Raw genomic sequence first — 27,197 nt, forward strand, 5'->3', positions numbered from 1 at the left:
TTGGGTTTTCATGAGCTGTATGCCAAAATCATCAGTATTAAAACAATAAAAGACCTGAAAATATTTCAGTTGGTGTGCAATGAATCTAAAATATATGAAAGTTTAATTTTATCATTACATTATGGAAAATAATGAACTTTTATCACAATATGCTAATTTTTTGAGAAGGACCTGTATATACACACACACACACACATATCACACTCATGTCTTGTGGAACACAAAAGGACATGTGAGCTCCCTTGCACTTTCATTGTGTGGAGAAAGTAGAGTGAAAGTAAACATTGTCTGAAGCGGTCATGCTGTGCTGTGCAGTAGGGCGCTGCAGGGCTCTGTATGACCTCTAGAGCGCGACAGAACGCTGAATGCAGTTCATCATCTGAGGCGGAAGCGACGAGGAAGAAGCTGCCAAAACACTGCAAGGACGTTTGAGGCGGCTTTTAAACATCAATTGGTTATGCTCCAAATTTGTCGCTTACATTTGATTACATGTGCTGTTAAGGTAAGTTCATTTTAATTCATTAACCTTTCACGGTGTTACATATATTTTAACAATTACGAAACGCCAGCTTGATACTCATCAAAACATACAGCAACGTCATTATATACAAATGAAGTCATGATAACCGGAGTAGTAAAACTAGTCTTTTCTGTTAAGCTTGATCTTTTGTATATTTACTGTATTTAAGTACATTAGATATCAAATCGATATCTGCACATTGCACATTAGACGCCCCTTATAAACAATCGCCATGGTAACCGTAGTTTCCTCTGAAGGCGTAGTTCATTGTTACTTTTGTAAAACCATGTTAATTTAACATTTATGTAATTGTTTAATTTCTTATTTTAATGACAGTGTTGGCTGCTGCAAGTTACCGCAATTTTTTTTTGCATTTTAGAAACTACTGATCAAACACTAGTCCATCCCAAAATGAACAATCCGTTATCCCCACTGAGAGATATATATGTACGTTATATGTATGTGTGTGTATGTATGTATGTATATGTGTATATATATATATATATGTAGATCAGTGGTCATCCCTCATGTTCTACCAAAACCAAATGACTTGCTTCTGTGAAAATTCGAAGAAGATATTTTGATAAATGATAAATGTCTTAGTGTTTTTGTCCATACAATGGAAGTCAATGGGAACCACAGTTATTTGGTTGGTCTGTCTCTCCATTTTTCCCCTCACAGGATCATGTAAACCTCTGCAATGTCTCTGCCTGAGCATCTCAACATGAGCCCCTGGGTCTTGTCTGAGTTTTTGGTCCAGAGGAGGCTGCTTGGTTTTGGGGTGCTGCTGGCCTGGATGGTCTTGTTCCACCTGCTGGTCAACGTTTGGCTCCTCTGTGTCTTCACCAGCCTCTTAGTGGTCTTAGGTGGTTGGCTTGGTTCCCAGGCTGTCCTGGACTCAGACAGCGTTATTCATCTGGAACGCTTTGCTAGGCTGGAGGAGGTCCCACATAATGCCGAGAGCGAGCAACAACTGGAAGATGAGATCCAGAAGACCGTTGCCAAGATCATACGTGACTTTGTCACCTCGTGGTACAGCACCATTTCTAGAGAAAAAGAGTTTGAGGATGAGGTGCACAATGCCATGATCTCCATTGCGATGGAGCTGAAGGGTCGAGCGGCAAGAGTTGACAGGAAAGCTTTATCCCAGAGGGTTTTAGACCTATCTGGATGCCACCTTCAGTGTTATTTGAGTGCCAAGGAAGCCATTAAACATCAAGAGGTGGACAAAGATGGAGATCTCTGGGAGGCGTACAGCAAACTCTTCCCTCATCATCCCGCCCTTCAGAGCTCTGCTGTCGAGGTAAATTACGTACGGGCCATTGTAGACCTGCTTCTTCATGTTCTTGTACCTCCTCCACATTTAGAAACCAGAACTGGTCGATTTGTGGTGGGCGAACTTATAACCTGCAATGTGCTGCTGCCTTTAATTGCAAAACTGTCCGACCCAGACTGGCTAAACATGTTGATTGTAAGCATCTTCAGTCAATCCAGTGAACCAGCCCCAGAGCCAGAACCAGTAGAAGTTCAAGCTCCACCACAAGTTGTATCTGATCAAGAAAACACACTGCAAGAACTTGAAATTCCATGCGTTCTGACTCTAAAAGTCACCCCAGAGACCCCCACAGCAGTGGAGGCCCCAACGCCAGAACTTGCAGCTTACGATGTCATTGACTCCTCTGATCTTTATTCTCCACACAACCTGGAGGAAGACGAACCACGGTCGACCAAACCATTTCCGTCGGGTTTTAGCCCCAGGGATTTTCTGAGGCTCGGTAAGTCCAATCCTTTCTATCAAGAAACTGACTCTGATTTGGATTCTCCTCTAACGGACTTCAAGCGGAGCTCTCTAGAATCGCTGGTTCTGATTGGTTCAGAGGAGACCCTTTCAGAAAGACTTGCTGAATGCACCACTCCGGTTGACACTGTGTTAGACCTCGAGGATGAACTTCCGACTTACACCAATACGACAGAGAAGGAGCTATCAGTACATTCCGCAGGTGTGCCTGAGGAAGAGTCATCAAGCTTTTGCACTCTCCAGCCGCTAGAGAAGAGTAACTCGAGTGCAGACCAGCCAGGCCTGGTGAACCCCAGTGAGCTGGCTCTGACTGCACCCATCCAGGCTTCTTCACCAGCTGGGATGGCATCCCTGGCACCTTTCAGCTTCGAGCCCCTTAGCAGCCCAGAGGGTCCAGTCATTATCCAGAACCTCCGCATCACTGGCACCATCACTGCCAAGGAGCACCGAGGCACTGGCTCACATCCCTACACTCTCTACACTGTAAAGGTGAATTGGTTCTCACTTTTCTCTGTTAAATCAGTTATCAAGTTAGTTAAATCGTGGTTTAAGTTTACCAAAATTGGACGATGTTTGATATTTAATAGTTCACACTCATTTCTCCTAATTTTACATTTAGTACTTTCTGTACTGGAAGCTTCTGACACCAAGACAAATTCCTTGTGTGTGTAAACACACTTGCCAATAAAGCTGAGATTCTGGGATTAACTTTGCTGTCGTGAAAGCAGACTTAAAGGGATACTCCACCCCAAAATTACAATTTTGTCATTCATCACTTACCCCCATGTCGTTCCAAACCCGTAACGACGTAAAAAGCTTTGTTTGTCTCCGGGAACTATCGATATTAGTTTTAATTTCAGTTTTTATTTTTATGTCTTTCTTTTTTTTTTTCAGTTTTTTTTTTTCCAAACATAAAAATAATTATTATATATGACAGAATTTTAATATTGGCCTTGATTGTAATTTTAGTCTCTACAGTATTTAATCATATTGCTGTCTAATTAAACAATAAGCACATCACACTATTCATTGAAAAGCTTTAGTTAGTAATAGTAATCAAGAGCAAGAAGTCATTATAATATGGTTACTTAATAATGATGTGTTTTTCTTGCAGTATGAGACAGCCATGGACACTGAGAATCCTGACGCTTTGCAGCCCATGGCCTACCACACTGTCAACCGACGCTACAGTGAATTCCTCAACCTTCAGACCCGTTTGGAGGAGAAACCAGAATTACGCAAGATTCTTAAAAGTGAGCAGAGCACATTAGTCCTGTCAGTTTCAAAGCACTGTTTCATTGGTTGTCTTGTTCTGTTAACTAGATGTGAAAGGACCAAAGAAAATATTCCCTGAGCTTCCATTTGGAAACATGGACAGTGACAAAGTCGAGGCCAGGAAAGGTCTTTTGGAAACATTCCTTAGAGTATGTTCTTTGAATTACTTTTATATATATATATACACACATTACATAAACCTGACTATATGTAATATAAGTATTCCATTCTACAGAAATTCTTTTAAATGTTTATTGGTTTTCTTTTATTACAGCAACTTTGTGCCATTCCTGAAACGGCCAACAGTGAGGAAATGCAAGAATTTCTTGCTCTAAACACTGATGCAAGAATTGCCTTTGTGAAGAAACCCTTCATTGTTTCACGCATAGACAGGGTAATTTTCAAAATGCACATTGTTTGTTTTGACTGAAACTCTTATTTCAGTTCTTTCATGACATAATATGTGACCTGGCAGATTGTGGTGAACGCTATAGTGGACACCCTGAAGACGGCCTTCCCTCGCTCAGAACCACAAAGTCCTACTGATGAAATTGACACAGATCCTGATGGGAAACTGTCCACTGACAAGAAATCCAAGTATGGCAAGAAAGCTGCTTATTTAAAGTTTTTTCTGAATGTTTATAGCTGTAAATTTCCTGTATGCCTAACACACGCTTTTCTCGTTTTCATTTCTAGGTCTAGAATGAGGTTCTCTAGTAAAATTGCCCCTGCTCTCAATGTGTCTGACATGAAACCCAAAGTGCTTTACTGCTTAGATGAAAGCAGCTGTGTAAGTACCAATCATCAGTAACTGAGCCTTTTCCAATGCACCATTAGAAGGAAGGAAAATCGCTTTTGTTCATTTCCACTTAGTCTGCAATAGTCACTACTGATCAGCTACACAGGGAATATGCATTGATTTGTTGTTGGTTTTGAAGTTTTCAATGGCTTCTCGTTGAATGAGCTGGAGAACTTCATCTCAGAGAAGGAGCGTTTAGAGGGTAAAGCAGGGTTTGATGCTGATGCAGAGAGAAGCGGAGGCCCAGGACTTAAATGGGATATGAAAACATGCACATGTGCCAGAGCACAGCTACAGAATGCACCTGCCATCAGTGACTCTGGTAATGTCTCTAGTATAAGAGAAATCATTATAGTTATTATAATAATATATGAGTTCAGCTCAATGACACATTAATCCAATCACAGCTGTTGAAATTGAAAAAGAATTCCCGAATTTTAAATTAGATTAGGAATAGATTATTTTAATATATATAAAAAAATTATAATTAATAGTACTTTAATATAAATACTGCTACCCCAGTATTAAATACCCCCTTTTTCCACTATGAAGAACCTTTTGTGCAATGGAATATTAAAGGACATTAAAGGTTCTTTAACAGTAGGATTAATCTGGATTATTATGTAAATTAACTCTAGAGGGCAGCATTGTACTTTCATAATGTTGCATAGTATCACTTTGCCATTGACAAAAACCAGCTCTTTATTTTTTCACTGGAAAAAAACAAAGTCATTTCATGCTCCATATTATAAAACCATGTCAGTTATTGGATCTGTGTGTGTTCATATTGTCTATTTTAGTTGTACTTGTGGATATGGAACATGATGTGCTCTTATTCTGGAAGTCATTTCACCAACACATTTTCAAAGATTCTGACCAATGTCTCTTATAATCTTTTCCAGCCGTGACTGATGTCTTTATATTGTGTGCACAGCTAGTGAGACACCTCTATCTGACCAGGCCCTGAATATCCTGTGTGTGCTCATGAAGGATCAGTGGAGCTGGCTTTGTACAGAGAACATCCAGAGGACCATCAGAATGCTGTTTGGGACCCTCATTGAAAGGTGTGTTCACCCCTCTGATATCACCAGTTCCCGGTGTAATTCATCTTTAGTAGCTTCTTGAATTCATTTCAGATTCACATACCCAGTTTTGCAGTATTTGGATTTGATCTCAAAGCTGAACCAACTGTTGAACAATTCCGCGATGCATTTTGAATTGCACTGTTTATTTATTTATTTTTTTTAAGTATGGAGAATTGATCAAGCATGTTTTAGCCATATTAGCACACAGAAAGTTCATCCCTGCCAAGCAAAAGCTCAGTGCATTCATTTGATCCTTTAATGAGCTGCTAAGAGATTTTAGAGACGTTTTCCAACACATCTCTCATCTCTGATGTAGAAAGAAGTGTTTTCAGCTTAGTGAATGCCATAAATCTAGACCTTATCTATAAATTTAAAATACAAAATTGCATGAAGTAAAAAGTAGGACATTTGTTAAAGTTTCGTTTGTGCAGATATATTGGCTGAAATCTAAAACATTTGTATCATGACTGGAACAGGATTTGCTGCTTTAGGCAAATTTAATTTTGAATAACATTTATGTCTCAAAAGATTTATATTTTAAATAAATGCATTTTTTAAAAACTTTCTATTAAGGAATCCTGATGAATTTTCCACAAAAAGATTAGGCAGCACAATTGTTTTCAACATTGTTTAATAATAAGAAATGTTTCTTGAGCAGAGAATCAGCATATTAAAATGAATTCTGAAGGATCATGTGACACAAGACTGGAGTAATGTTGCTGAAAATTCAGCTATGCAAAATTGCAGGAATAAATTACATTTTACCATATTTTCAAAAATAAATTATTTTACAATGTAAAATTATTTCACATTATTTTTAGTATTTTTAATAAATAAATGCATCATTAAGATTTTGTTTTCTTTTTTTTTTTTTTTTTTTCAAAAACTGATAAATCTATATCGACCTTAAACTTTTGAATAGTAGTGTATTAATAATCCACTGAGGCTCAACAGGGCCTAAAGACAGACACGGCCGACAGATGGATTGACTCGATGAGGTGTCACTGAAGGCATCACTCATTCTCTCCCCAAACTGCTGTACAATTGTGTGATCATTCTTATTTTTAACTATGAATATAAATACTTTATTAAACAAGTTCCGCGGTGGGGACCGATGACAACTTGATGTAGGAAGTGTGAACTGTGTGTTTTAAATCTGTCAACAGGCAGCTTTCCCCCATCCTTTGCTCCACTTCTCTTGGAGTTAATAACAGTCATGGGATGTCCCGCTGAGCCACCTTCAGTTTCAGTTTGTTGTTGAAGCTTTCTGCTCTGCTTTAATTAAAGTGCTTGGTGTTTCTGCTACTGTGTTTAGCGATGACCGCATGTCTGTGGAGTGCAGATTTATCCCGTGGCACAGTAATGCCTTTCTAATGCAGAGAGGTTACCGAAACCTTGTGCTTTAAAGGAGAGGGTTGTTTCTTGGTTTCTTTGAAACCATCCCATCTGTCCTTGAGTATTGAAGCTGAAAGGTCAGGCCTCACATTAAATAGCACACGCAAGCCCTCAGCTCCATACACATCTGTTATGCAGATCCTTGTGTTGTGATGTCAAGCTTTTTCAAATGATTCGTTTGTGAGGCGGTGTATTAAACACCTGTTAGCTGACCAGCTTCCTGCCATGTTTAGCTTGTTTAGCTCCCGCCACACAGTTTTTGTGCTGATATAAATGCCAGTGAAAGTTTGAAACTCTTCAGCTACGGAATCAGCAGAGCATTGGCGGCTTTTTGGTGACTCTGTGTTTCTATGTGGTCTTCCACTTTTTGGCTTAATGGCTGCTGTTCCTAAATGCTTCTACTTTCCCATAATCCATGTTTCAAAGCATTGGAAGCACATCTTGATAGATAGCATTACTGTTTGTCATGATCGGACCAAACTATAATGTTTATTGGACTCTGGACTGAATCCATGAAGTCTGGGGCCAGTTGCCTAAAAGGTTTACACTGGTCTTACAAGTTAGTCATCTATTTTGTTTCTTTAAGACTATTCATATTTTTTTTTTAATTCAGTAACATAAAAGTATAGATTAGTCTAAGGCTAACTGTTAGTTGGTCAAACTCGTACTTACAGTAAGACACTGTTTTGACATAAAGGATAAGTTTATGTAACTGGCCCCTGAACTTTTCTTGACAGATGACTGCATGTTTAGTATTACCAATAAAATTAGCTGTGGGGTGGGATTTGCGCTTCAAAGATTTGGGGGAAAACATCACGCGGGTGTTCTGGATTGACTAACTTTGACTTAATGTTGTGTTTTTGCCAATTTTTTTATTTTTTATAAAAAAAATTTGTTCACAAAAATATTAGTTTGAGATCATGCAGTACAAGCACAGAAACCCAGGAGTCACATCATATTGGCATTATTCCCTCAAATTTGTTTTTGCACTCTGGCTTTAGATTTTATTGAGCTCAAAATAGACATTAAACCAGTTAGAAGACTGAGTGGGGCATTTTAATTGAGCAAATGTTTTGTTTTACATTGCATTGTTGAGTTATCTTGGTGTCTTTAAAAGGAGAGTGTCTCAGAATGTTTGGACTGTACTGATATTGTAGCTGTTGCCATCTTCAGTTTTGTGGAGAGGTTCTTTGGATAAAACAAAGCTCCCTCTTGTTAATATCAATTAAGTGGAGGTTTAGTCATTTTCAATTCATATGCCAAGGATTTAATTTTTAATTATTATTTTTTTTTTTTGGTTTAGATATTGACCTTTAAAGTTAGATTTCAAATACAAATATTTTTGAAATAATTGTTTAGGAAACAGCATCTCTGTTATAAGATCTGCAGTTTATCTACAGTTGCTTAGAAAATCACTACTAATTCACTCACATTATCAGAGTTTGGCATCTGAAAAGGTTTGGTCCTTCAAGAATGTGTAGTTACTAACAAACTAGAGACACTTAAGTGTGTTGACCTTTAGTATGTAATCACAGTCACTTTGTAGAGCTTATGAAGGCACATTTACGTAAAGATTTTGTTTTGTATTTGGTAAGATTAATGCTACTGCCAATTTGTGTGGTAAAAATTGTGCACATCTGCCTCTGTGTTTACAGGCCTTCTGTAAGGCCTTCTGTTCATTTGTATACAAATTCATGGCACATGTGGATGTAGCCATTATAGAAGAGCAATTTGAATTTTAGTAATGCTGTTTTACATACAGTAATATTGGCTTTTGGTAATGACCTGTAGAAGTTATGGCACAATTAAGCAGAATTAAACATTGGTATTTTTTTTCTTTGCCAGAAAGATTTTTTAATCTGTCAAAGTCACCAGGACTAGAAATGTTTGGTTTTATCAGCATTTGATACATTTCTTTATAGTTTTGGTATGCTTTGAACCCTGTTAAGTTATTTTAAGAAAAATGATATAGCATTTATTAATTAATAACTTTTACAATTTTTTGTGAATTTTTAAATGTACTGTCTATTGATAGAAAATAAATATAACACAGAAATAAGTGTTTAAACCCTTACTGAGGCATGTCCCACATTTTAATAACAGGGTGCTAAATGTTCAAACCTTGTATAAAATAAATCCAAGTAGCTCATATAATATCTAGTTTGATTTCATGAGGCAGACAACCACTATTTTTTTTGAAGGCTAAGCACCTCTTTATGACCTGCCCTATCACACTTGCCTAGAAGTTTCTAGTATTCCTTAAGATGGTTCAGGTGGTAGTGAAGCTACAGTCTGCAGGATAGTGGCCCTCCATTAGCAGAATTGGATGCTTGAGTGTCTCAATCCTGAACTACTATATTTGTTTAATTTCAGTAATAAAAAGTAAAAATGTTTTTATTAAACTTTTTCTTTGGAGTGTTACAAGCTGTTCGTGAATAGATAAGATCCCTAAAGTTGCAAAGACTAAAGTGTCATTCTTTATAAAAGTTAAGACTCGTCCATGCCTTCCTAAAACACCTAGTTTAAACACGCCCCACATGTCTATGTCACGATGTGGGAAGATTTGCATAATGCTGTTTCGTTGTGAAAGCGAAAATACTTTGTTTGGTCTTCCAAAAGAGGACATATTTACAACACTGTTCCAGAAAAAGTTTAACCCAAATATTCAGATGTGTGGATTGGATTTTACGGAGGACTGTTTCTGACTCACAGCCTGTAAGTATGTTTTCATATTTAAAGAATTTGCCACTTATGATTCAAATGCGAGTTTTGAGCAGTATAGCGTAGCGCTTGTTGTTTGTCATTTCTCCAATCACAAATGCAGACATGGTTTTATGTTTACGTGGCGTTATGCATCGCAATGTGTAAAAAGATAGTATGAGTCATTATAATCAGTAATTATGTCTCCACTCGATGCAACAATGCCTTGTTTATAATGGGTTTTATTGTTTTTGTCTCATTGCGCCGGGACACGGCAATACAATATGGTAAGGGGCGTAACATTTCTGTCACACGCTTGAGGTATTCGGCCAATCACAATGAAATCAATAGCTGGCCAATCAGAGCACACCTCGCTTTTCAGAACAATGAGCTTTGTAAAAATTGTCACGTTTCAGAAAGGCGTGCCATAGAGGAGAAACTATAATGTACAGTATGTGGAAAATAAGTTTTTTGAACCTCAAACTGCATAAACACATTTCATTACACCAAATACACAAAATAATGTTTTTTTTTTTAGCAACATCGTATGACCCCATTAAAGATAAGTACTGTACTTCCGAAAAAGCAGTTCCACAAAATATTCTCATACAGCACCCAGTCTTTCACTGAGCATGTTTACATGCACCCTAGTAAGCTGATAACTCACAAATATCAGCTTATTGAAATAACTAGTTTTCCACGTTTACGTGCACGTCAGTAACTTAACGCAAGTAAAATGCGTTTACGTAACTTTACTAATAAATCAGGTTATTTCCCTGTAGTTATGTCAAAACATAGCTAATCATTTGCATATCTGACTCTGAGTATTCCATTTGTTGTCAGTTATGATGTTAAATATAGCTTGCATGTCAGCGGGAATCTTACAGCTCATTTATTATACTCTCATGCAGTTACAGATTGATATTTATACCACAATTAATTGAAAGAATGTAAGAATTTGATGTGAAAGATGACACACTTAATAAGGTTTGGGGGAAAAATGACTTTATAAACATAGTGGGAAATAAGTTTTGTTGTATACTGCAATTACTTTTCAGTTAATTATTTCTACCTCTTTCCAGTCACAGATCACTTTATTTTTAGAGTTGTTTAAGCGAGAGAACAAATGTGACTTAGTCCAGATTGGGGGAATTGTAGTTTTTTAATAATTTCTTTAATTATTATTATTTTTTTTTTTTTTGACAAAAAGTAGATTTTTGTTTGTGTATGCGGTCATTTATAGTTCTTAGAAAGAAAATCAGAATCTGAAAAAAAAAACTGTATCATAGGTCAGCCAAGAAAATTGCATTCGGTGCATCTCTAGTTGAAAAGGCAGTGTGTGATTGTGTGGAAGTGAGACAGAACCATGAGCCAGCTGCTGCTCATGCATCGGTGCAAACAGACACGTCGGACATCATCTGAGGGATAGAATTAGTTTACTTATCCGACGTCTGTGGTTCTTCTAGCACCGGAGCGGATGTCTTCGTTTGCTTAATTATCCAGAGGGAAACGCCATTTCCACACGATCCTCAGGCATGCCTTTTTACAAAGTGTCCCAGAATGACAGTCAGACTTCTTATTATATGGCCACGAGACTTAAGTTAGTTGCAGTTATACCACTCTGGCGCCGGATGAGAATTATTTTTAAATGTATGCCTGTGCCCTTGATAACAGTGATGGAATGTTAACTGTGATCAAGAATTTTAGCCACCATATTGATCCCTAACTTTAGCCCACTGCTTGGCAATGACTGTGAAACCCCTGAGACAAACACGCAACCTGTCTGTTCTTATATAACGTGTGGGACTGATTCTTGCTCCAGCACTAACACACCTGCCTGTAATTTCCAAGCGGACTTAAAGACCTTGATTATCCGGCTCAGGTGTGTTTCATTAGAGTTGGATCTGAACCCTGTATGAATGTAGCTCTTCATAAGCAGAATCAAGCACAGTATGCTCTTCGTTTGTGATCGTGTGTAAAAACACTTGACGGCGGTGTCTGCTGTCAAATGCTGTTTGAAGATGTCAAGAAGTTATAGAAATGTTTCATCTTTTGATTGGCTGTTCTCAAATTAACATGAATTTGTTAAAATATTAAGCAGCACAGCTGTTTTCAAACTCTGATAATAATGAGAAATGTTTCTTGAGCAGCAAATCAGCATATTAGAATGACTTCTGTAGGATCATGTGACTGATAACTGGAGTAATGAAGCTGAAAATTCAACTTGTTTGACATCAAAAGAGTAAATTACATTTATTTTAAATTGTTATAATATTTCACTGTACTATTTTCACTGGATTCTTGATCAAATAAATGCAGCTTTAGTGAGCATTCTTTCAAAAACATAAAAAAATCTTACCAATTCAAAACTTTTGGAACTTTTAATGTACTACCCTTTACGTTAGCTTAAACCTGAATGACTGACCTCTGCATTTCTCATTTCTTATAGTGTTGTTTTGGACATTCATTATGTGGACAAAAACATTCTTTAGAATATTTTGTTCTGCAGAAGAAAGTAAATAATGCAAATTTAAAAAAACAACACCTGCCATTTAATTTTTACATGAACCGTTCCTTTAAATCTTTGATTTATATTGCGGCCTTAAATAATTAGTTCACTCAAAAATTTAAATAATTTACTCACCCTTGTGTCATTTTAAATTGATTTAAATTCCCTCCTTTTTTAAGCTTAAAAGACGTGGTCTCGGTGAACTGTATGAACTACGTACATATTACATATAGACAGATAGATTAAAGTTGCATTCTTTTCTTGTTTTGCGTATGTGTTAAAAATGCTATGATAGATTGTTCTGCGGGGTCTGCCAATATTTCCTTCATGAACAGGAAATTTGGTAAGGTTTGAGGAAAGAACGTCCTGCCAACCATGGTTTTATTGCACCGCAAAACATTTGTCTTCCTCTCTTCCATCATTCTGAAGACTTTGGCTGGTAGTACTGCATAGTACCAGACTGTAGTCTACCCACATTGCTGCAACAAACCCATCCATGGGTTATGCTTGATATAAAACAGCCAAGACTGTACATGCATAAAAACATAGTCTGCTAATCCATCTTGTTTTTTTGTTTTTTTTCTGACAACAGCCACTCAAGCTTCCAAAAAAATCCCTTGATGTGATTTATTTCCAACAACACACTACAGAATGACCTTTTATAGATATGAACTTCAGTTACGGCCATGGTTTCTTATTCAAATCAGTTTTAGTTATTTATCACAAACGTAGTCGCTTTTTCATAACATGTGATGTATTATTTCAGTCTGAATACTCTAAAATTATCTATAGGCATAGTGAGAATGTGTTTGAAATTAAAGGCTTTTCCCATCTAGGCCTTCCATTACAACACTGTTATGAAGAAAACAGTGTTAGTATTGTACTCTTTGTGTTCATTTAACCACAAAACCAGGCATTCAGAAATAGTTTTCCTCTAGACAGACGAAACCAGCATGGTGTGGTTTAATTCCAGTCTGCAACACAGGTCAGATTGTGCAGAGGACTTGTCTGGTTCCCATGGTCTTGTCCGGATGCCCTTCTAGTTGACATGGCCTTCGAAGGGAATCTGTCTCTAGGGCTCAACTAGTTGACATTGTCTCCGCTGACATTCAGGGATGTAGGTGCTGGTCCACCGTCTGGTCTGGATACGGACTGTATCTGGGTCGCTACAGTGACCTCGGAATAAGAATGAAAGAGACAAATATTAGTGTAGATGCCATTCTTCTTACGATGTAACGAGTGCATCGGGTGTTATGGGAAGTGTTCCTGGTTCTGGTTGACCTTAACAATGCAGCCTAACAATCCTTTAATGGATTTGAGTAATAGAAATGCGATAGTGTGTTATGTGTATGCCAGGGTTAAAGAGATGGGTCTTTAATCTAGATTTAAGTTGACAGAGTGTGTCTGCCTCCCGGACAATGCTAGGTAGATTGTTCCAGAGTTTGGGCACTAAATAGGAAAAAGATCTGCTACCCACAGTTGATTTTGATATTCTAGGTATTCTCAAATGGCCAGAGTTTTGAGATTGCAGTGGACGTGAAGGATTATAATGCGATATGAGCTCGCTCAAGTATTGAGGAGCTAAACCATTTAGGGCTTTGTAAGTCATTAGCAAGATGTTCCTGTTTTTGGTCCAATAATTAAAACCTCAGTTTTTTCAGAATTTAGCAGTAGGAAATTAGTGGTCATCCAGCTGTTTATGTCAACTATGCATTCCATTAGTTTTGCGTATTGGTATGTTTCGTCAGAACACGAAGAAATATAGAGCTAATTATCATCAGCATAACAGTGAAGGCTAACAACGTTTCCAGATAATATCTCCCAAGGGTAACACGTAAAGCTTGAAAAGAAGTGGCCCTAGTACTAAGCCTTGTGGTACTCCATACTGTACTTGCAATCAATATGATACCTCTTCATTCAGTGCCACAAATTGATGACCGTCAGATAAGTAAGATTTGAACCATGCCATTGCACTTCCACTAATGCCAACATAATTTTGTAGTCTACTCAAGAAGATGTCGTGGTCAATAGTGTCAAACGCAGTGCCAAGATCCAGTAGCACTAATAGAGAAATACAACCATGATCGGATTAAAGGAGCAGGTTATTTGTAACTCTGATGAGAGCAGTCTCAGTACTATGATATTGTCTAAATCCTGACTGGAAATCCTCACAGATACCATTTCTTTCTAAGAAGGAACATAGCTGAGAGGATGCTGCCTTTTCTAGTATTTTTGACATAAAAGGAGATTTGAGCCCTGTTACTGGGTCCTTATGGAAAATTTCAGTAATGATGCTTTAATCTCATATCACAGTTACAGTTTGTGTTTGTCAACTTTCTTCTTTGGTAAATTGCCTCAGAGATGATTCCTTACAATCAAATGTACCTGTACAAGATGCTATCCCAGCCAAAAAACTAGTTTTAGCTTAGGATGTGGCCTCCGAGGTGAAAGTATGCAATTGTTTTGCAATAGTTGTGCATAGAGATAGATTAATCTGAGATAAATCAGTTAATTTGTACTTGGGAAAGACAATTTGTTTTGGTCCAACATTCCTCTGGGTTTTGAAACAGACTGCTAGCTTGTTTAAAAAAAGCTGGCACACAACCCAGAGCGTTTGATTATTTCACAGTGCAAACTGATGCAGTTCAGTTCTTGGCTGCCCATAAAGGTCATTATGTTCCATTTGGTAAGAAAGCAGGAGCTGAATTGGTCTTTTTGTTGCCTCTATTTGGACAAGAATCTCTGAATAATTAGTCTGCACAGACACCTGTTACACAGACACCTGCACGAGAATCGATTTTTGTCTCTGTGTGCAATTTCAGTGTACTAGACTGTGTATATTTCATTTCAGTTAGTTCATGTTTTTACCTAAAATGAGCCTATCTATCTATCTATCTATCTATCTATCTATCTATCTATCTATCTATCTATCTATCTTCTGTCTGTCTGTCTGTCTGTCCGTCTGTCTGTCTGTCTGTTTGCTGTCTTTTTCCTGTCTGTCTGTCTGTCTGTCTGTCTGTCTGTCTGTCTGTCTGTCTGTCTGTCTGTCTGTCTGTCTGTCTGTCTGTCTGTCTGTCTGTCTGTCTGTCTGTCTGTCTGTCACCTTCTAAATGTATTTCAGTAGTTTGTTGACAGTTTTTTTATGTTAGGGATGCACAATATTACGTTATCGGAATTGAAAAAATTGATGTCGGTATGCCTTCCCGATAAGAGGAATGTGCTCAGGGTGTGCTAGTGATAAGATCACGTAAGCAGTGTGGTCATTCTTGAAGTGAACACTTTCCTGAATGATGATTAGATTCACTGTTTCGGATCACGGCATTTAATTTGAGAATGTACATATATGATGTGTCCTGTGTGCGACTAGTGCAGCATGTCACTAGTGCAGCAGCAGCCTCCCCCCGGGTCCTAATGGCTGTCCTGTAAGGCGTATTATTTATTTAGGTGGATCTGTAGGCCTACTTGTAATAAAATGAAAAGTAAAATACACAAATAACATTTAGATACTTGTGTTTCTGTTGCTTACATGAATAAAATTCAAAAACATGAAAAAACATTTAATATGTTAGGTCTATTTATAAGTTAACATGTTATATATTTTTCAAATGGATTATGAAATCTGAAGATTTTTTAAAAATTTTTACAGCTCTCTTGCGCTAGACCATCTATTAATGTTAAATCCACAAATAAAATGTTAAAGTAAAAAAAAACACAGCAGAGATTGATTTTATTACAGTTATTTTCAAAGCTTTCATTCTATTCTCATTAAAGAACTCAAAAACCAAAATTAAAAATAATTTGTTCATAATTTCTGCATAGGAGAGTTTTTTTTTTTTTTTTAAACAAGGAAATTGGCTATTGACCAAAATTAACTGAATAATATAGGATATCAACAAAAATTTAATATCATGCATCCGTAATTATAGTTAATTGACAGTTACTTTGTTTAAAGTTTAAGAAATTAAAATCTATCAAATAACTATTTAGTAACTAAACAACAATTGGTAGTTTAGTTAATAATTACATAATTGATAGAAGGTAAATAACTAAATTGTTTAAACTAAGCTGTGAAACTGTCAATAAGCTACTAACCAAAATATTTTAATAAGGTGATCTAAAATAAAAAGTATTCACCCCTTTTATATGACACTCCTAATCTCTTACTGGCAGTAACAAAGAAGGAAAATACTAATATATGTGCACAGTGTCATTCACACAAATGCTAAACACCATCATGGTAACACGTGACACTACAATGATGCAATTAAAATGAATTTAATAACATTAACATAAAACCCTAATGAACATAACTGATAAGAAAAAAAATAAGAAGAAACAGTGTAAGGTAAGGGAACTTTACTGTTAGAATCGCAACAATTTTTTTAAAGTGCAGTGTTTTTTTGTGTGATTATTGTAGTATAAATGCACCTCTATCTGGAAGCTCTTGCATCTGGTGAGTCAGAATTGTGGCAGAACGTTAAGCATGAAAAAAGTAATAACAAGTCAATGAAAAATGGAAAAGCACAGGGCATGGATACAAGATGATTTCCAAGTCACTGATTTATTATTCCTTGGAGTGAAGTTGAATCAGTGATTAAGAAAGTGAAAGTGACTGTGTAAGAAGGACACCAAGAGATCAGTGACAACTCTGAAGAGTTACTGGCTTCAGTGGCCAAGATTATAGAAACTGCTTACAACCACTGCCTCACCAGTCACAGCTTAATGAATGGGTGACAGAGTGGCAAAGAGAAAGCCACTGTTAAAAAAATGTCATGACATCTCGGCTACTGTTGTAAGTAGGCATGTGGAAGACTCTGAAGCCAGCTGGATGAAGGTTCTGTGGTCTTTTTTTGCCATCAGACTACATGTCTACATGGCTTATCTGGTGTAAGCCAAACATCAGAAGCCCACCATCCCAACTGAGAAGCGTGGTGGCAGTGGTGGCATCATGTTGTTCGGATGCTTCTTTTCAGCATGTCCTAGATAGATTTAGAGAGTAAATAAACAGGGGAATCATGGAGGAAAACGTTCACATCAGTTTTTCCAAGTTTATGTGAGATGCAGATCAGGCAAGGCTCTGAATGGAATATATTTATCATGTTTATATTTTTGGAGTGTCAGAAGACACGAAGATTTACATTGAAATCTGAAAAGGGTGGTTTAAAATGAATTGGCTCCAGTGAGCTCCAGGCTCCCTTGTTTTCCACTCCTGTTGGCTTGAGAAACATCTTCCCCCTCTAATGCTGCACGTCTCTGTCAAAGGCCTTGCCAGACCACATGTACTGCCCTTTATAATGGCAAAAACGACATTAATGGAATAAAATGCTCCACTTGTTGTTTTGGAACAGCTAGTTTTTGTTCCATCACCTTACATCAGAGCTTCTTGAGAATTACGTACATCCTCAGTCAGACCGGTGTAAGCCTTTTCAGAACTGCAGGCTGACTTAGTACTCTTGTTTGGGCAGCAAGCTAGAATTTTGAATGACACCTTTATACAGAGGCACTTTTAATGTCATTTAAGGAAATAAAAACCTATTAAAAAAAACCATTAAACTGACGTAAAATGTATTAAACCTACTGTAGGCTCTAAAAATACAATTTTGTCATGGAACAGAATAGCAATCCTATTTGAAAACAGTGGGTTTTGATGTTTTTTTTTTTTTTTTACTATTGTAGACATTTGTTGTCCATTTAAAGGGTTAGTTCACACAAAAATGAAAATTAGCCCATAAATGACTCACCCTGGATATGGATATTTTTACATGAGTATGGATATTTTTCTTACAAAAATGCATTGATTTTCCATCAAGGAGGCCTTTGTTCACCCCCTGGAGCCATGTGATACACTTTTTTTTTTTTTATTATGGATGGGCACTTTTTATTTCACTTCTTTTGGACTGATGCACTGCAAAACCCGCTGAGTGCCAGTAAACAGTTTGAAAGATCAAAGACAATTTTATAACTCCGACTGGATTCGTCTGAAAGAAGAAAGTCATATACACCTAGGATGACTTGAGGATGAGAAATTTATAGGCAAATTTTCATTTTGGGTGAACTAACCCATTAAGTCCATAGAAAATCTCTGCAGTAGTAGACTGGCAATGCAAATCAGACTTTGTCATGTTGTTACTGGGTCATTGAAATTTGACCATAATTGTTGTTTAATGGCCAATGGGAAACCCATCATTCTGATTGAGAGTCTAAAGGGAGCTATACTAGACACATAGCCATGAAGTGGAGCAGACTTTGACTTCCATATGCTTTCACACACACTGTATTCCCTCTGTCAAAAAAAACATAAGACATATGCATTTTGGACTGAAACCCCCACAGGGGACAGCTGTATGTCCAGATTCTCAGTATTTAGAAAACAAAATATTGTTCAACTGAATTTTTTTGGCAATGAGTAAGCATGACCATAAGAGGTTCTCTGCATCTTGGGCTCCATCACCATGTAGCATTTGTGGCACTTCAAAGAGTCAGGTCCAAAATAAACCAGCTATGTAATCGAAGAGCAGGACAGATTTAAATCAGTGACACATGAAATTCCTGGGTCCACTTCACATAGTATTCATGAGAGAAGAAAAGTCTCAGGTGAAAGCACTTGTTTTCCCAGTTGCGTGTAGGATTAAAGCCCTAATGGGGTTGTATATTTATAGCATTATGAATTTGTGTGACTTTTCGTCACTTGTTTCACCCATAACTTTTTTTTATTATGTGAATAATATTTCTCTGCTACATTAAATCATCTTCATTAAAGACACACATTTTTTTTTATTATTATTATTCTTTGGAAGTAATTATAAAATTCAAAAACCATTCACACAGACCGTGTTTTTACATTTAACTCCACTATTTTGTAATATGTTTTTCTATGCAAACATGCTTGTGTTTTTTGCAAATTGTTGTGCAAAAACAGTGTTTTTGAGAAATGGGCTCAAGTTAAAAGTAGTTTAACTTGGGAAAAAAAACAAGATCTCTAGACCTTGTGGGTCATTAATTTTATTATTTAAAACATTAACTGAAATATACTTAATATGGGTTAGATTTTATTAAGTCTTGGGCACGTTAGTATTTTCACCCCAAAGAATGGTGTTTGTCTAGCTATTTCTATCTTTTGCTGTAGTGTGTCAGTAGAAAATATCAGTATCTGACAAAAGCCGGTGCTCCACATGGAGATCTGATCTCACCATCATCAAATCTGTCTGTGATTACATGAAGAAACAGATGAAACTGAGACTTTTGCAAGACTTTTGCACAGTATTGTATATAAAAAACTTTACTCATTTTCATTAGTGCCTCATTTCGAATTTTGCATTTCATGCAGTGTGTAATGGAGCTGTAACGTAAACAGTCTGCAAAGCTGCAGCAAAAAGTGCATGAAAAAGCAAAAAGTGCATGATAAACAAAGTTATTGTCTCCCAGAAGAAAGAATTAACTCTGAACAGCCTAAATGAGTCGTTAGTAAGTAGACTGGGTACTGAAGTACACACGGAAGTGGGATTTGAACTGATGCCTCAGTACCCAGTTTAGTTGAACCAGCTTGCTCCACTGAATCACAACCTGTAAGTATGATAAATAATAGATGATTATATTTTCTATCAGTGGTTCAAAATATGGAACTACAGCAACAGGCGTATCGTTTCCGACATGCGCTGTACACTGTAGATCAATCACAACAGACTGGGCCATCTGACCAATCAGAGCAGAGTAGGCTCACGGAAAGGAGGGATTTAGAGAGAGACTGAATCTTAGAACTGCTTTGAACGAATCGTTGGAAAATTAGATGATATTAAATGCATATTTTGAAAAAAAAACAAAAGTGTTTTTTGACCTTACATGCATGTAAAGCACCTATTGTAAAAAAACTCCCCCTAAAAAAGACAAAGACACAACAAAATTACTAAATCTTGATTAAATCTAATTCAAAATATTAACAAATACTGTAATAGTGTATCAATTATACTAAAATTACACTGGATTGATCATTTAATTATTTTTATTTTATTTTTCTATCCAGATGCGGCCTGTCAGAGATTTTAACTGGAATAGACAAAGTACATTACAGTGGCACATGTGAACTGCATCTTTCACAGATGTCCTTCAGCAAGTCGCAGTCCAAACACATGATGTTCTCTTTGACTTTTCCTTTCCATTTGGTAGACTTTTTGAATATATTTTAATCACACATGTTTTGGAGCATGTATTGTGCTGTTTGCCTGCAGCACATCATCACAGTCCAATTCACCAGCAATGCTGAATGTTATCCTGAAGTTTCTGTGAAAAACGCATGGTCACTCAATGTTCTGAATGCTTCTGATAGCTTCCTAATAAATAGTTGTTGTGATTGCCCTGCAGGTGGCTGGAGGTGGGTGTAGTTAACCTGACCTGTGCGCAGTATTGGGTGATTTATCTGCGGGTGCTGCAGGAGGCCATCTGGCCTGGAGGAAGTCTGCCGGCTCAACCCAGACCCCACCGCAGCCAGCAGCAGAAACAGGAGAGCAGAGAGCAGGCTCTGCAGTGCCTTATGAAACTACTGCCAGGTGAGACGCCACATAATATGCACTTATACACTATTGTTCAAAAGTTTGGAGATTTTTTCTTTTAAGAAATTAATGCTTTTAATCAAGTAGGACACATTAAATTCAAACAAAGTGTCAGCAAAGACATTTGTAATTTTACAAAAAATTCTATTTCAAATAAATTATATTTCAAATAAATGTTTTCAGCTTTCAACTTTGTATTCATCGAAGAATCCTGAATTTTTTTTTTTTTGATTTGATTAGATTGATTATAATGATAAATGTTTCTTGAGTGCCAAATCAGCATAGTAGAATGATCATGTGACACTGAAGACTGGAGTAATGATGCTGAAAATTCAGCTTGTCATAAATTATATTTTAAAATATAATAAAATAGAAACAGTAAATTGTAATAATAGTTCACAATATCACTGTTTCTATTATATTTTTACTCTATTATATTATTTTAAATGTAGCCTTGGTGAGCATGAGAGACTGCAAAAACAAAACAAAATGAACTAAAACTGGACTAAACTAGTTAACTAAAACTAAACTAAAACCATAAAAAATGTTGCTCAAAATAAAATCTAAAACACTTTATTTCAGCTAATTGCAAAGGCAACATTTCTCATTTTGATTGTTTAACTTGATGTACTAAAATAAATAAAACTAATACAAAAAAAACATGCGTAAACTACTAAACATGACAAAAACAAACAACAAAATAAAAATAAATAATGACTAATTAATAACTAAAGTGAAAATGGAAATTATAAAAATAAAAACTGATTTCAAATATTATTAACAACTATAATAGTATGTAAATGATATTAATGTAAAATAGCACTGACCTGTACCTACTACTAGTACAAATACAGAGATTTCCACGGACAATTAAAGAAAAGATCTTTTGTAAATGGCATAATCTGATAATTTTTTCACCTCTTTAAGTGACTGATAGATCAGTAATTTATTCAGAATAAAAAAGCAACTGAATGCATTAATGTGTTAAATATGAAGAAAATTAAGAGCCCAATCATGCGTATTTTAATCGGCTGAATTTGAACTTCTCAGTAAACATTTCCGATTCAAAATCTTTTTAGCATTTGGTTTTGGATGGATTGAGTAAAATTAGAGCTTGGAAAAAACAAGCTTCTAAATTTTGCAATCAAGCTTGCTTTGGAAAATAGAAATAGAAAATAGTGATTCAGACAAACAGCTGTTTAGTAACACCACACCACTGCTGAGGAGATGAATCAATCCATCAAAACATAAACAAGAGAAGTTCAGGGGAAACAGAAAATGACTGTTCTTCATCAGTAGTTTGGTGCGGTCCAGCACATCTCTGTGTTCCTTGACAGAGTTTGCTGAGTTTATTGTGTGCTTCTGTGTTTTTACAGATCTGATCTCTGATATGCTGGGCTCGGAGAAGTACAAGATATCTTGGCAGATGGTTGTGGATTCTTTTCAGGACCCCACAATAAACAGGTGTGTTTGAGTACTAAACAGATGGCGATAGAAATCAGCACCGCTGTCACTTATGAAATATGTCACACTCCAAACATTCCTATTTACATATTTATGAGGTCAATAACGTTGATTGGAATTTCCATATAGTTTTAAAAATAGAGCAAAAATAGTAGCATTTTGAGTGTTTTTAACTGTATGTGGCTGTAAACGTGCATAAATATGTCATGAGGCAAGCAGACATGGCCTAGTGAACATGTGGCTTTAATGGTTAAAATGGTCAGGTTGTGATTTACTTACATCATCTTGTTATGGCACAGTGAAGTAAGCGATGCTGATAAAAGAAAGCAAAAAATGTGCTTTCAATAGATACATTACTGTGTGCTGTTATCAGGCGCCTCGTGACATCTTTGTAGACTATTATTACCACAGTGGGATGCATGATTTATTCTCACTGGCTTGGATTTCAAGAGAGCTGCTCTTTGACTTTCTAGAACATGCTGTAGTCTGCTGTAAATGTCCAGATGAAGCAGATGCTGTTACAATCACTTACTCATCGACTTAGTGTCCTTTGCTTTATGAGCTGTGTCCTTAGCAGACAGTATACAGAGGGGGAAAGGCAACCAGGCATGTCCAAATTCCTTAATCTGGTCGGTTTTTGAAGGCAGCACGAATGCATCATTCACTACTTTGGGACTTTTGATGGAAAGCATAAAATGGCATCTAAAGTAAAGTCAGTCGCAACTTCCGGTTCACGCAGACTTTAAAGGGTTAGTTCACCCAAATATTAAAATTATGTCATTAATGACTCACCCTCATGTCGTTCCAAATCCGTAAGACCTCCGTTCATCTTCGGAACACAGTTTAAGATATTTTAGATTTAGTCCGAGAGCTTTCTGTCCCTCCATTGAAGATGTGTGTACGGTATACTGTCCACGTCCAGAAAGGTAATAAAAACATCATCAAAGTAGTCCATGTGACATCAGAGGGTCCTTTAGAATTTACTGAAGTATCGAAAATACATTTTGTTCCAAAAATAACAAAAATTACGACTTTATTCCGCTTTTTCTTATCTTCCGGGTCTGTTGTGAACGCGACTGCTGTGACTGTTGACGTACGACGCTGCTGACGTGTTCTCTGGTGCGCCCAATAACAAAGAAAACACATCAGCAGCGGCGTACGTCAGCGGCTTCACTACAGCGTCGTGAACGCGCTCACAACAGACCCGGAAGAGAAGAAAAAGCGGAATAAAGTCATCATTTTTGTTATTTTTGGAACAAAATGTATTTTCGATGCTTCTATAAATTCCAACGGACCCTCTGATGTCACATGGACTACTTTGATGATGTTTTTATTACCTTTCTGGACGTGGACAGTATACATACATTCTCAATGGAGGGACAGAAAGCTCTCGGACTAAATCTAAAATATCTTATACTGTGTTTCGAAGATGAACGGAGGTCTCACGGGTTTGGAACGACATGAGGGTGAGTCATTAATGACATAATTATAATTTTCGGCTGAACTAACCCTTTAAAGCTAATTTACATATTTACTGACTAGATAGTGGCTTATTTTGAAAGATTAAAAAAAAAGATATATTTAAAATTATTATTATTATTATTATTATAAATATTAAGTATAAGAAGAAGAATACATGATAATATTGATACTACTACTACTACCATTACTCCTAATTTTATTCATTTATGAATAATTTTCAAATATATTTATGATGAATTCATTATTGATAATACATATATATATATATATATATATAATAAATTTAGAAATAAACTAATTATTAAAAATGTTATGTATTATTTATTAATTTATTATTAAGTTATGAAGAAATACATTTGAAAATGTATTCATTTGTTTATGAAATGTCTGTATTATTGATTTATTAACTACATTTCAGTATTTATTAAATGCATTATTTATTTATTAAATAATTACATTTCATTCAATTATTAATTTATAAATACACTTTAAATTTATTTATTATTAATTAATAGATGTATTTTTATTTTATTTTATTTTACTATACGAAGTAATAGGCTGCAGTTCATTCATTAAATTTTCATTATGCTTTTTTTTTTTATTTACAACAGAATGCATAATTTTTATGTTTCTCAGAAAGTGGAATTGAATTTGAATTCAAATTGAGTGTGATGATTTGCATTCATTTTTACTGTCCTAGAGCAAGCAGTTATAAATTTGCTTCAAAACTTTTCCTTTGAATTTTTTAAATGGCAAAGTAATGTTAAGAAAGTAATCTTCCCATGGGTCTTGATAATACAGTATGTGTGTTCAGGATGTAGCTGTGCTTGTGACCTCCTGTGACTGTTTATATTTTGCAGGCATCTTGTGTACTGCATCTGGGATCTGCTTATCGAGTTTCTCGTCCCTGAGGCATCTGATGGGGACTTTCAGAAAACACTTCTGCACAGCCTGTCCAAAAACGCTGAGAAGCTGCCACCATAGATGTGCTGGGGCAGACTGAACACATAAACACACTTGCCTACATACATACGTATCTCATACAAACGTGATCGGTTAAAATATTAGGTGGAAATACAGGCAGGAACATGTGATCAAGAAAGTGTGGATTTGAATTCATGACAGCCTGTGTCTGGCACCAATTTGCTTTCGCTGTTTCTGGGACACACTGCGCAGATCCGGGCAGGCATTGATTAACGGCCACATGTTTTGTGTTTTATCAAACCACAAGTCCAATCTCTAAAGCCCAACATACCGGATCTGAATTAGTTGCAAGTTCTCCAACTTTTATCCACCTTGTTCCCACTTCAGCTTTGGGCAAAGCTCTTACAGATGGACTGCGCTGATCATTTCTGCACTATCCTATTAAGCGTTTCTGGCCTTACAGTCTTGATATACCATGAGTTTACACACATTCCCTTATTGTGCACATGTGCACTTGATAATTTTGCTTCACACCTTCTTCAGAGATGCTTTAGAGGCTGTATCGGCCTTATCTCTAAGATAAAGCCTGTTTTTCCACAAGTTTTCTCTGTAAGTATGAAATTCATCACATCTGCGTCTGGTGTCACGGTAAGGCTGTATGTGCATCGTGTGCTCTCAGCCAACTTGTGAAGCCTTTAAATGTAATGTCTCTGTTCACAACCTCTAATTAAGTGGTTAGATGCTGACATAAAGCCAAGAAAAGGTCATTGAATCAGCAAAAATGGGCAGTTTTTTTTCTTTCTTTTTTATCAAAAGGAAAATTCTGTCATTCTTTACTTATACTCATGCCATTCCAATCCTGTATTACTTTTTTTTTTTTTTTTTTTTTTTTTTTTTTTTTTGTGGAATATAAAAACATTTTTTAAGATGTTTTTTTTTTTTTTCTTATAATGGAAGTCAGTAGTCGCCAAAACTGTTACCAACACTATAAGATGTATTTTGTGTTTTGGATGAACTACTTCTTTTAAATGTATTTATTTATTTTGATGTGCATTACAAAGCAGCTGAGGACTAAAAACAAATAATAGAGAATTACATGGTTCTGGTTTGGGGTTTACATATTTTCTTAGAATTCTACCACAGTGAAATGATGTCTTAATTGCCTTAATGTGTACAAATAATTTAATTCAGTTTAAAAAAAACTGTCAAATTGATGCACATGTAACTTTTAAAAAGTCTGAAAAAAAACAGCCTTGTCATTCCTTAATGTAATGTGTAATTAGTTTCCAAATCTTAACAGTATTACTTTCAAATGTTGTTTTATTAGCATTAATATGTCATCTAGTCACCATTCCGCTTGCACAAACTACCTAGTAGTTGCATAAAATGGTCCTGTCCTTTCCATGCGTGATGGTGTGAGCCTTGTGTCCGTGCATGCAGATTTAGATTCAGGTTTTGCACTGTGAACCCTGTTGCCCAGTGTGCATTACAGTGGCTTAATGGCTTTGTTACACTGTACTTGTGCTTAAAGCGCTGAATGTTGCACTATTTGTAATTTTGTAAGTGATCTGGTCATTTATGTTGTAGGCCTTCTGTTGTTCTGATGTAGATTAAGCAGTTGATATTGTCATTGAATTCAGTGGAGATGCGCTTACAGAGAAATTGACACTTATTTTTGAAGTGCTTCAGTTTCGGTTAGCATGTTACACTTATTTGTATTAACTTATTCAAACTTAATTGTGATTCAGTTTGCATTTAAAAAAGTTAAACAGCTGGTACCAAAAAAAAAAAAAACACTTTTAAGATATTAAATGATGCAAATAAATCTACCAAAATGTGAACAGAAACTGTTTTTGCTTCTTTTAGTCACGTTTAGTTCAAGTAAATTATTTGACCAAGTGCTTCAAAAAATTTTCCCGCCAATACAATCTATGGTTGTTAGTAATACACAAGCCTCACATGAAAGAGATTACCAAGTTTTGTCAAATGGCTGAAGTTAAGTGAACTATGATTTGAAACAGCACTTCTCAACCAAAATGATGTAATAAAATCACAAGCAATATAATTCTGTTGGAAGCATTTTGAATGAACATAATTTGGTAACATTTCTAAAGAAGTCCTACTGCTTCAAACAGCTGTTTCTTCATTGACATGCTGTCACTTCTATGTACCTGTCTATCTCTTTTATTCCATTCAGTTAATACCCCCCCCCCCCCCACACACACACACACACACTATTAAAGTGAAAACATCAGTGCATCATCATGTTAATTCACATGGTCAGTTGAAAACATGCTAAATCCTGCTCATGCTAAATAATACTATGCTGTTCTATGATATGAGATTATAAGCACAGACATCTTGGAGCTTCCAGATTTCCAAGAATTTAGTGGAAAACATCTCTAAACCTTGGAAAAAAGGTCTATATCCAAAATCAACAGAAGTTGATTAACAAAGAGATGTCGGATTATTGAAATCGGATCAAGTATCTGGGACTAATTTTGGAGGTCGACAAAATGAGTTTGGCAAGTTGGAAAGTCTTAAGAGCGAGTAGTCATGACTCTTTATCTTAGAGTTCACTGATCCCTGTCACAAAAAAATACAACCTAATAAATCCTGCTAATGCATCCCCACAACAGTCACTGATAAACGACGAACATATGTCTGTTTGCAGTTCTATCTATCATTCTGTTTTTCACC

At 36.2% G+C, this 27,197-nt stretch overlaps 1 protein-coding gene across 2 annotated transcripts; it reads left to right on the forward strand.

Annotated features, from left to right (window-relative positions):
* The first annotated feature begins 299 nt into the window (after nt 1-299).
* Nucleotides 300-26,344, forward strand: LOC109103740 (sorting nexin-19-like). 2 transcript variants are annotated; one of them, XM_042771064.1, is made up of 12 exons: nt 304-502; nt 1,202-2,807; nt 3,433-3,571; nt 3,642-3,742; nt 3,868-3,987; nt 4,069-4,190; nt 4,290-4,383; nt 4,531-4,714; nt 5,327-5,456; nt 20,440-20,624; nt 22,004-22,091; nt 24,434-26,344. In XM_042771064.1, exons 2-12 carry the CDS (start codon nt 1,221-1,223, stop codon nt 24,555-24,557), a joined length of 2,874 nt encoding a protein of 957 aa, XP_042626998.1. In that variant the 5' UTR covers nt 304-502; nt 1,202-1,220; the 3' UTR covers nt 24,558-26,344. The 2 variants fall into 2 exon arrangements, with proteins under 2 accessions (XP_042626999.1, XP_042626998.1); XM_042771065.1 differs by lacking the exons at nt 20,440-20,624; nt 22,004-22,091; nt 24,434-26,344 and adding an exon at nt 5,529-5,909 and having other exon boundaries at nt 300-502.
* Nucleotides 26,345-27,197: the final 853 nt, after the last annotated feature.

Source organism: Cyprinus carpio, chromosome A15 (assembly GCF_018340385.1).
Source record: "Cyprinus carpio isolate SPL01 chromosome A15, ASM1834038v1, whole genome shotgun sequence".
Classification (NCBI taxonomy): domain Eukaryota; kingdom Metazoa; phylum Chordata; class Actinopteri; order Cypriniformes; family Cyprinidae; genus Cyprinus; species Cyprinus carpio.